The sequence below is a fragment of the Stegostoma tigrinum genome, chromosome 47 (assembly GCF_030684315.1).
Source record: "Stegostoma tigrinum isolate sSteTig4 chromosome 47, sSteTig4.hap1, whole genome shotgun sequence".
NCBI classification, from domain to species: Eukaryota; Metazoa; Chordata; class Chondrichthyes; order Orectolobiformes; family Stegostomatidae; genus Stegostoma; species Stegostoma tigrinum.
In genome coordinates this window covers 3,757,077-3,766,463 of record NC_081400.1, presented here as the reverse complement: position 1 = coordinate 3,766,463, position 9,387 = coordinate 3,757,077, and the positions used below count along the sequence as shown (strand labels likewise).

The window sequence follows — 9,387 nt, the reverse complement described above, 5'->3', positions numbered from 1 at the left end:
GACTGAGAGTATGTGTGTGTGTCTATGTGTGTGTGTGTGTGTGTGAGGGAGAGAGAGGGAGTGTGTGTGTGTGTGTGTGTTTGTGTGTGTGTCTCTGTGTGTGTGTGTTTGTGTGTGTATCTGTGTGTGTGAGAGAGATTGTGTGTGTGTGTCTGTGTGTTTGTGTGTGCGTGTGTGTGTCTGTGTGTGTTTGTGTGTGTGTCTGTGTGTGTGTGTTTGTGTGTGCGTGTGCGTGTGTGTGTGTGCGCGTGTATGTGTGTGTGTGCGCGTGTATGTGTGTGTGTGAGTGAGTGTTTAAGCCCGCAGTGGGTGCCATGGGTAGATTCCCAGCAGCCAGGGGCTGTTCTGAAGCTGTGCTGCTCCCTCGGGAACACCCATTGAGCTCCTGTGTCCTACCCGACGGCCTGCTCAGCATGGGGTTTGCGGGTTGGGGGTGAAACCGATGCCCTGTCCACTAGCCAGGGGGTGGGGGGCTGGGGTGGCTAGGGCCTCCAGACAGAACGTTGTCGGGGAGACGCAATGCTTATACCTTCACCAGGCTCCTGACGCACTCCAACTGGGAATTCCTCACTGCCACATGCAATGCAGTACAACCTGCAAATTAAAATCCTCGGATTAACATGCTGCGTGGGGAGTTACAGCTCCCGTCCTCGGCGTGGCGTCATCAACGCTTCACCTAGCAATTCGGACGTTCCCATTCACCCCCCCGCCCCCCCACCAACTTGAGCCATTCAATGGGATCTTGGCTGAGTCTCTATCTCAATGACATCTTCCCGCGTTGACCCCAGATCTCTTTCAAATCTAAACCTTGATCTTTTCGTTGAGTAGCTTCACTGACTTGGCGTCCGCAGCCCTCTCTGGGAGAGAATTCCAAGGGCTCTCTCCTGTCTTTCCTCATCCTGCTCCTAAATTGTCTGTTCTGCGTGCCTGGTTATAGACTCCAGGAGAAGCTTTCTGTCTGTGGGTCCACTCATGCGAGGATTTTGCACTTTCCAGTCAGATCTCCCTGTCAATCTTCCACACTCTAGTGAACACAGGCCACGCAGCGTGGAAGCCACCGGCCCTTCGGCCCAACCCGTCCATGCTGACCAGATATCCTACATTAATCTAGTCCAGTTTGCCAGCATTTGACCCATATCTCTCTAAACCCTTCCTGTTCATGTCCCCATCCAGATGCCTTTTAAATGCTGTAACTGTACCAGCCCCCAGCCACTTCCTCTGGCAGCTCGTCCCATACACGCACCACCCACTGTGTGAAAAAGTTGCCCCTCAGGTCCCTTTTAAATCTTTCCCCCTCCCACCTTAAACCTACATCCCTCCTGTTCTGTACTCCTGACATTTATGGAGTAATACAGAAAGGAAACAGAACGCCCCCCCCACTCCCCCCCATTAGCCCACCCATTCTATGCAGAACCACACTAGTCCCACCTGCCCGCTCCTGGCCCATATCCCTCCAAACCTTTCCTACATATGAACTCATCTTTTAAATATTGTAACTGTACCCACATCCTCAGGAAGTTCATTCCATACACGAACCACCCACTGTATAAAAATAAATTGCCCCTTGTGCCTTTTGTAAAATCACTCTCCTCTCACCTGAAAAAATGAGCCCCCTGTAGCCTCAAAATCCCTCCTTCCTAAGGTAAAGACAAGCCCCATTAACCCTATCTCCACCCCTCACGATTTCACAAACTTCTATAAAGTCGATTCTCAACCTCCTACGCTCAAGTGAGAAAACAAGGCCCCTGGCCCACCCATCCTCTCTCGACACAGCCTTGACCCCACTCTGTGGAAACATGCCCTTCGGCCCAACAAATCCACACTGACCCTCAGACCGTCCCACCCAGACCCATCCCACTGAAACCCACCTATCCCTGGGCAGTACGGGGCAATTTAGCACGGCCAATCCCACCCTAACCCGCACATCCGTGGGCAGTACGGGGCAATTTAGCACGGCCAATCCACCCTAACCCGCACACCCCTGGGCACTACGGGACAATTTAGCACGGCCAATCCACCCTAACCCGCACAACCGTGGGCACTACGGGACAATTTAGCACGGCCAATCCACCCTAACCCACACATCCCTGGGCACTACGGGGCAATTTAGCACGGCCAATCCACCCTAACCCACACATCCCTGGGCACTACGGGACAATTTAGCACGGCCAATCCACCCTAACCCGCACATCCCTGGGGACTACGGGACAATTTAGCACGGCCAATCCACCCTAACCCGCACATCCTTAGACTGTGGGTGGAAACCGGAGCACCCAGAGGAAACCCACACAGACACAGAGAGAATGTGCCAACTCCACACAGACAGTCACCCGAGGGTGGGATCGAACCCGGGTCCCTGGCGCTGTGAGGCTGCAGCGCTAACCACTGAGCCACTGCACCTTGATCTCAAGGGCTGTCAGTCTCACCGCGCCCCCCCCCCCCAACTTGATATCTGTTCTGGCGTAGTCTGTTCAAACTCTCACCACCACAGTGTACATCTGCCCCCCGCGTTCCTGTGCTCCTGCACCCTCTGTTCAGTTTATTCCTACATTTCCTCACTTCCAGCCCTCACCATCTCTGTCGAATTGAGCCACCTCACCCCATTCTTCGGTGAAATTCATGTCCTGGCTGTCTGCTCCGCTATGCCCAACAACAATCTGCATTTACCCGGCGCCTTTCACACACTAATCAAGCCTCCACGCGCCCTCCCCCCACAACCGCCCCAAAACACAGCATCAATTCCAAGCACATTGAGCCCCAGGAGGATGGGCAAATGCGCATCTCTCTCTGAGAGGTCGGTTTAAGGAGCATCGCAGGGAGACTGATAGAGAGAGTTGGGGGCGGGGTAGGTGTAGGGAGGGAATTCCAGAGCTTAGGCCCACTCACCATCTCAAATATGCACCCCGCCCCCCCACCAGTGGTGAAGTGATGGGATTTGGGGGGACGCTGGAGGAGCGTGGAGTTCTCGGAGGAGGTGACAGAGATAGGGAGGGGATGTAGAGGGCTGGAGGGGGTGACAGAGATGGGGAGGGGGTGTAGGGGGCTGGAGGGGGTGACAGAGATAGGGAGGGGGTGTAGGGGGCTGGAGGGGGTGACAGAGATAGGGAGGGGGTGTAGGGGGCTGGAGGGGGTGACAGAGATAGGGAGGGGGTGTGGAGGAATGGAGGAGGTGACAGAGATAGGGAGGGGGTGTAGGGGGCTTGAGAGAGTGACAGAGATAGGGAGGGGGTAGGGAGCTGGAGGAGGTGACACAGATAGGGAGGGGTTGCAGGGGGCTGGAGGGGGTAACAGAGATAGGGAGGGGGTTTAGGGGCTGGAGGGCGTGACAGAGATGGGGGGGGTGTGACCAACCCGAGGAATCTGTGCACTCACCGTCTCCATCACGAGCCTCCACGTTGAGCTGGTAGGACAGTAGGATCTCCAAACACTCCGTTCTCCCTCGAGCTGCTGCGAGGTGGAGTCTATGGGTAGGTAGAGTTGGGGGCAAGGGAATGGGGTTATGGTACCGTGTCAGCGGGCAAGGTCCCTCCCTCCAACCCCGCCAATGCCAGCCAAACCCCAACCCATTCGCCATCGCCAACACAGCCCAGTTGGGACATCATCAATGTTCACTTGCTTGAGGGACATTGGCATGGGCCCACCGCTCGTTGTCCATCCCTGTTTGCCCTCTTGAGAGGGCTGGCCACATTCTTGAGCCGTGGTGTGTGGGGAACAGACAGTGATGATGGGGAGGGAGGAACACTGATGGATGTCCAAGTCAGGAACGGGAAGGGTTTGGGAGGGGCCTTGGAGATGGGTAGTGTTGCCCATGAAAATGCCCCCTCCTTGGAGGGCATAAGTGACAGGTTGGCAAGATGCCATCCAAGGAGCCTTGGTGAGCTGCTGCAGTGCGTCTCGTAGAGAGTACACACTGCTGCGACTGAGCGCCCATGGAGGAGGGAGTGGGTGCTTGTAGGCACCGTGCCAATCCAGTGGGCACTTTCTTGCCAGAGCCACTCCTCCCCCCCCAACACCCCAGCAAGACCAAGATGGCAGCATGCAACTCACAGAGATCTCCCGTCCGAGTCCAGTTTGGATGCTACCACCGTACCACCTTTGAGGATGGCACGCACTTTGCCAACATCTCCCTGTTCCACAGCATCCTGTAGCTTCTTCTCAACCTTGGTCCGCCTCTTGGTCTGTCGGAACAAAAGCACGGGGTCAGAGGGACATGTCAGTGCATTCCCGTCTCACTCGCCACTGCTACGGTCCTCGGAGGTGCCCAGGGGACCACCGGGCACAGGAGGAGTCCAAATGGTCCCATCTGGTCTGCCCCATACAAACACAGCTGATGAATTCTGACCTCACCCCCCTACTACGGTTTCTGTCTGTCCCCCCTGTCCCGCAACCCTTGGGCTCTCTCAACTCCAACTCAGACTTGGTGCCCGCTGATTTCTCGATGGGATTGGTCCTCTACGGGACTCATGACCCTCATTTCCATGACGGAGCCCCCTCGTTCCGAATCCATACAAATCCAACACTGTTTCCCGGGAAAGGAGAAAAAGATCATCGCAGTCTCCATCCACTTGATGAGCGCTGCACTGTGGGAGGGTCGGCGCTGAGGGAGCGGGCACTGTGGGAGGATCAGCACTGAGGGAGCGGGCACTGTGGGAGGGTCGGCGCTGAGGGAGTGGGCACTGTCGGAGGGTCAGCGCTGAGGGAGCTGGCACTGTCAGAGGTTCAGCGCTGATGGTGCAGGCACTGTGGGAGGGTCAGCACTGAAGGAGCGGGCACTGTGGGAGGATCAGCACTGAGGGAACGGGCACTGTGGGAGGATCAGCACTGAGGGAGCGGGCACTGTGGGAGGGTCGGCACTGAGGGAGCGGGCACTGTCGGAGGGTCAGCGCTGAGGGAGCCGGCACTGTCGGAGGTTCAGCGCTGATGGTGAAGGCACTGTGGGAGGGTCAGCACTGATGGAGCGGGCACTGTCGGAGGGTCAGCGCTGAGGGAGCGGGCAGTGTCGGAGGTCAGCGCTGATGGAGCGGGCACTGTCGGAGGTCAGTGCTGATGGAGCGGGCACTGTGGGAGGGTTGGCACAGGGGGAGCGGGCACTGTGGGAGGGTCGGCACTGAGGGAGCGGGCACTGTCAGTGAGTCAGCACTGAGGGAGCGGGCACTGTGGGAGGGTCGGCACTGAGAGACGGGGCACCGTGGGATGGTCGGCACTGAGGGAGCGGGCACTGTGGGAGGGTCAGTGCTGAGGGAGCAGGCACTGTGGGATGGTCAGCACTGAGGGAGCGGGCACTGTCACAGGGTCAGCACTGAGGGAGTGGGCACTGTCAGAGGGTTGGCGCTGAGGGAGCGGGCACTGTTGGAGGGTCAGTGCTGAGGGAGCAGGCACTGTCGGAGGGTCGGCGCTGAGGGATGGGCACTGTCGGAGGGTCAGCGCTGAGGGGCGGGTGATGTCGGAGCATTGGCACTGAAGGACGGGTGACGTCGGAGGGTCAGGGCTGAGGGAGTTGGCAGTGTTGGAGGGTCAGCGCTGAGGGAGTGGGCACTGTCGGAAGGTCAGCACTGAGGGAGTGGGCACTGTTGGAGTGTCCGCACTGAGGGAGTGGGCACTGTTGGATGGTCAGCGCTGAGGGAGTGGGCGCTGTCAGAGGGTCAGCGCTGATGGAGCGGGCACTGTCGCCGGGTCGGTGCTGATGGAGCGGGCACTGTCGGAGGGTCGGCGCTGACGAAGCGGGCACTGTTGGAGGGTCGGTGCTGAGGGAGTGGGCGCTTTCAGAAGGTCAGCGCTGAGGGAGTGGGCACTGTCGGAGGGTTGGCGCTGAGGGAGTGGGCGCTATCGGAGAGTCGGCGCTGAGGGAACGGGCGTTGTCGGAGGGTCAGCGCTCAGTGAGTGGGCACTGTTGGAGGGACAGCGCTGAGGGAGTGGGCACTGTCGGAGGGTCAGGGCTGATGGAGCGGCCACTGTCGCCGGGTCGGTGCTGATGGAGCGGGCACTGTCGGAGGGTCGGCGCTGATGAAGCGGGCACTGTTGGAGGGTTGGTGCTGAGGGAGCGGGCACTGTCGCCGGGTCGGTGCTGATGGAGCGGGCACTGTCGGAGGGTCGGCGCTGACGAAGCGGGCACTGTCGGAGGGTCAGTGCTGAGGGAGAGGGCGCTATCAGAGAGTCTGCACTGAGGGAGTGGGCGCTTTCGGAAGGTCAGTGCTGAGGGAGTGGGCACTGTTGGAGGGTCAGCGCTGAGGGAGTGGGCACTGTCGGAGGGTTGGCGCTGTGGGAGTGGGTGCTATTGGAGAGTCGGCGCTGAGGGAACGGGCGTTGTCGGAGGGTCAGGGCTGAGGGAGTCGGCACTGTCGGAGGGTCAGCGCTGAGGGAGTGGGCACTGTCAGAGGGTCAGCACTGAGGGAGTGGGTGCTTTCGGAGGGTCAGCGCTGAGGGAGCGGGCACTGTCAGAGGGTCGGTGCTGAGGGAGTGGGCACTGTCGGAGGGTCGGCGCTGAGTGAGTGGGCGCTATCGGAGAGTCGGCGCTGAGGGAACGGGCGTTGTCGGAGGGTCAGGGCTGAGGGAGTTGACACTGTCGGAGGGTCAGCGCTGAGGGAGTGGGCACTGTCGGAGGGTCAGTGCTGAGGGAGTGGGCACTGTTGGAGGGTCAGCGCTGAGGGAGTGGGCACTGTCGGAGGGTCAGTGCTGAGGGAGTGGGCGCTTTCGGAGGGTCCGCGCTGAGGGAGCGGGCACTGTCAGAGGGTCGGCGCTGAGGCAGTGGGCACTGTCGGAGGGTTAGTGCTGAGGGAATGGGCACTGTCGGAGGGTCAGCGCTGAGGGAGTGGGCATTGTCGGAGGGTTGGCGCTGAGGGAGAGGGCGCTATCGGAGAGTCGGCGCTGAGGGAACGGGCGTTGTCGGAGGGTCAGCGCTCAGTGAGTGGGCACTGTTGGAGGGACAGCGCTGAGGGAGTGGGCACTGTCGGAGGGTCAGCGCTGAGAGAGTGGGCGCTTTTGGAGGGTCAGGGCTGAGGGAGCAGACGCTGTCAGAGGGTCAGCGCTGAGGGAGTGGGCACTGTCAGAGGGTCAGCGCTGAGGGAGCGGACGCTGTCAGAGGGTCAGTGCTGAGAGAGCGGACGCTGTCAGAGGCTCAGGGTGGAGGGAGCGGGCACTGTCGGAGTGTGACCGCCAGTAGAGCACATTCCCTTAGCACTGACCCTCTGACAGTGCCCGCTCCCTCAGCACTGACCCTCCGACAGTGCCTGCTCCCTCAGCACTGACCCTCTGACAGTGCCCGCTCCCTCAGCCCTGTCCCTCCGACAGTGCCTGCTCCCTCAGCACTGACCCTCTGACAGTGCCTGCTCCCTCAGCACTGTCCCTCCGACAGTGCCCGCTCCCTCAGCGTTGACCCTCCGACATTGCCCGCTCCCTCAGCACCATCCTTCCGTTAGCCATTGCTGTGCAGTAGCCAAACCACATCGTCCGGGCCCCCCGCGGCCCAAGGGTCAGTCCTGCTTTCACTGCGGGAGAAGTGGGCACTGAGAGGGGGTGGGTGTTGGCTGTGCCCAGCTGCAGAGCTCCATTGGAGCAGGTGGGCACGGAGAATCCAGATACATACCGAGGTCTTCAATGTGGGTGAGCAGAATATCCGCTTCATGGTGGCAGGCAGTATCCGGATGGAGTGAATCCCCAGTGGATTCAGATTCGGTGAACCATTCGCTTACCAAGCCTTGGTGTGGAGTTACGAGCAATTGTTTGAGAGTGTGCCCGCAGTTCTGTTTCGGAGATGGTGGGTCAGTGGTCCTGGGGGTCTGGGAGAAGAGGGGAAGGCAATTTGGGCTCGATCGGAATTGCTGGATCATCGGAGCGCGATTCCCTCTCCGACAGACCCAGCACCGCACTGGAAAACCGAGCTCTATGTCTTCCAGGGAGTCCATGGGCATGCCTGTTCCCATCCCGGAGCCGTGCTCGAACATGCCAGGGGAAGGTATCATTCACACAGCCCTTTGGATAAGGTTTCGATTGAGGAGGGGACTGTCAACCATTGCCAGGTTCAGGCATGACTCACACTCCTCGCTTCGGAGAGGCAGAATCGTTTCAGAGCGTTGCCTCAGCCCCTCCTCCTGAATTGTTGGTTTGATGGAGCGGGCGCTGTCGGAGGGTCAGGGCTGAGGGAGCAGGCGCTGTTGGAGGGTCAAGGCTGAGGGAGCGGGCACTGTCAGAGCGTCAGGGCTGAGGGAGCAGGCGCTGTTGGAGGGTCAACGCCGAGGGAGCAGGCACTGTCTGGATGCGTAGTGACAAGCAAAACCTTTGTCACCCTGTCTCAGAGACAGGTGCCCGCTCCTCACAGTGCCACGTTCCTCTGCTGGGGATCGGATTGGGCGATGGCCCCCCTTCAAAAAGGGCACAGTGCTTGTTGGAGAGAAGTCAGCTGAGATCTCCCAACCTAACTCAAAATCAGGAGGAGGGGGCACATGGACAGATTCGATTGGGAGGATCCCAGTCATAAAAGGGACAGGTTGAAGGGGGAGCTGGTCGACGGGTAACTGAAGCATGATAGCAGGAAAAAGATGGTGCTTTTGACCCAGTGAGTGCTGGCGGCTTGGAATTCTCTGCCCCGAGATAAGGCGCAGGCATGGAGCCATTCCAGAGGTGACGGGGAACTGGGCAAAACGGGAGGTTGGCACTTGGCAACATTGGCCCTTCCATTTGCCCGTAGCAGGTGTGATGGGCTGAATGGCCGTAACATTGGCTTGATCCTGACCTGGTGTGCGCCCCCTTCTCCAGCCTGAGCCTTTGTGCTGGAGACATGGCGGCCTGGTTGACAACAGTGAGGCTGTCTCGGGGGAGGGGGAGGCATTGTGGGTGCGCGGAGGGAATTTGGGTGGACAGTGTTCCAGATTAGGAAGTGAAATGAAAAGGAAAGACTTGAGGGAGCCGCGCAGGGAACGGAGGGGCCTGGGAGCGGATGCCAATGTGGCTGGCTTTGAGCCCTGGTGGGGTCATCACATGACCATCCGGACCAGCCCAGGCTGCCAATCAGTGGCGGTGGGGGGGGGGCATTCCAGCCTCCAATTCGCTGAGCAAGTGGCAACTGCTGGAACTTTTGGATCATCGCCATTGACGTTTGTACCCCATCCCTAATTGCCCCTCCCCTCCAGTGCCCGGGTGGTGTAGGGACAGTGCCATCAGTTTGGGGGGAAGGTGGGGTAGTTGGTGCTCCAGGACCTAGAATGGACTACACTGAATGGCCGATATATTACCAAGCTGGGACAGCGAGAGGCTCAGAGAGCCAGGAATTGTGGGTAGCTGGAGTAAATGATGGGGATTGAAGGGGCTGAATGGCCTCCTCTCCTATACCTGGGTAACAGGCTTGCGGACGGTGTGCCGAATGGGTGCCTGTGTGTTCGACTGAGGTGGAAC

The 9,387-nt window shown here is 59.5% G+C and overlaps 1 protein-coding gene across 1 annotated transcript in view; it reads right to left on the bottom strand.

Moving 5' to 3' along the window:
* The window catches only part of LOC125449719 (ankyrin repeat domain-containing protein 24-like), a 35,092-nt gene extending 27,242 nt beyond the window's left edge, over positions 1–7,850 (bottom strand). The window contains exons 1-4 of the mRNA XM_059642943.1: positions 7,583–7,850; positions 4,048–4,178; positions 3,373–3,461; positions 530–594 (exon numbers count right to left, since the gene is read on the bottom strand). Coding sequence (XP_059498926.1) covers positions 530–594; positions 3,373–3,461; positions 4,048–4,178; positions 7,583–7,621 — 324 coding nt within the window. The 5' untranslated portion in view covers positions 7,622–7,850. The remainder of the gene's footprint in view (positions 1–529; positions 595–3,372; positions 3,462–4,047; positions 4,179–7,582) is intronic.
* Positions 7,851–9,387: the final 1,537 nt, after the last annotated feature.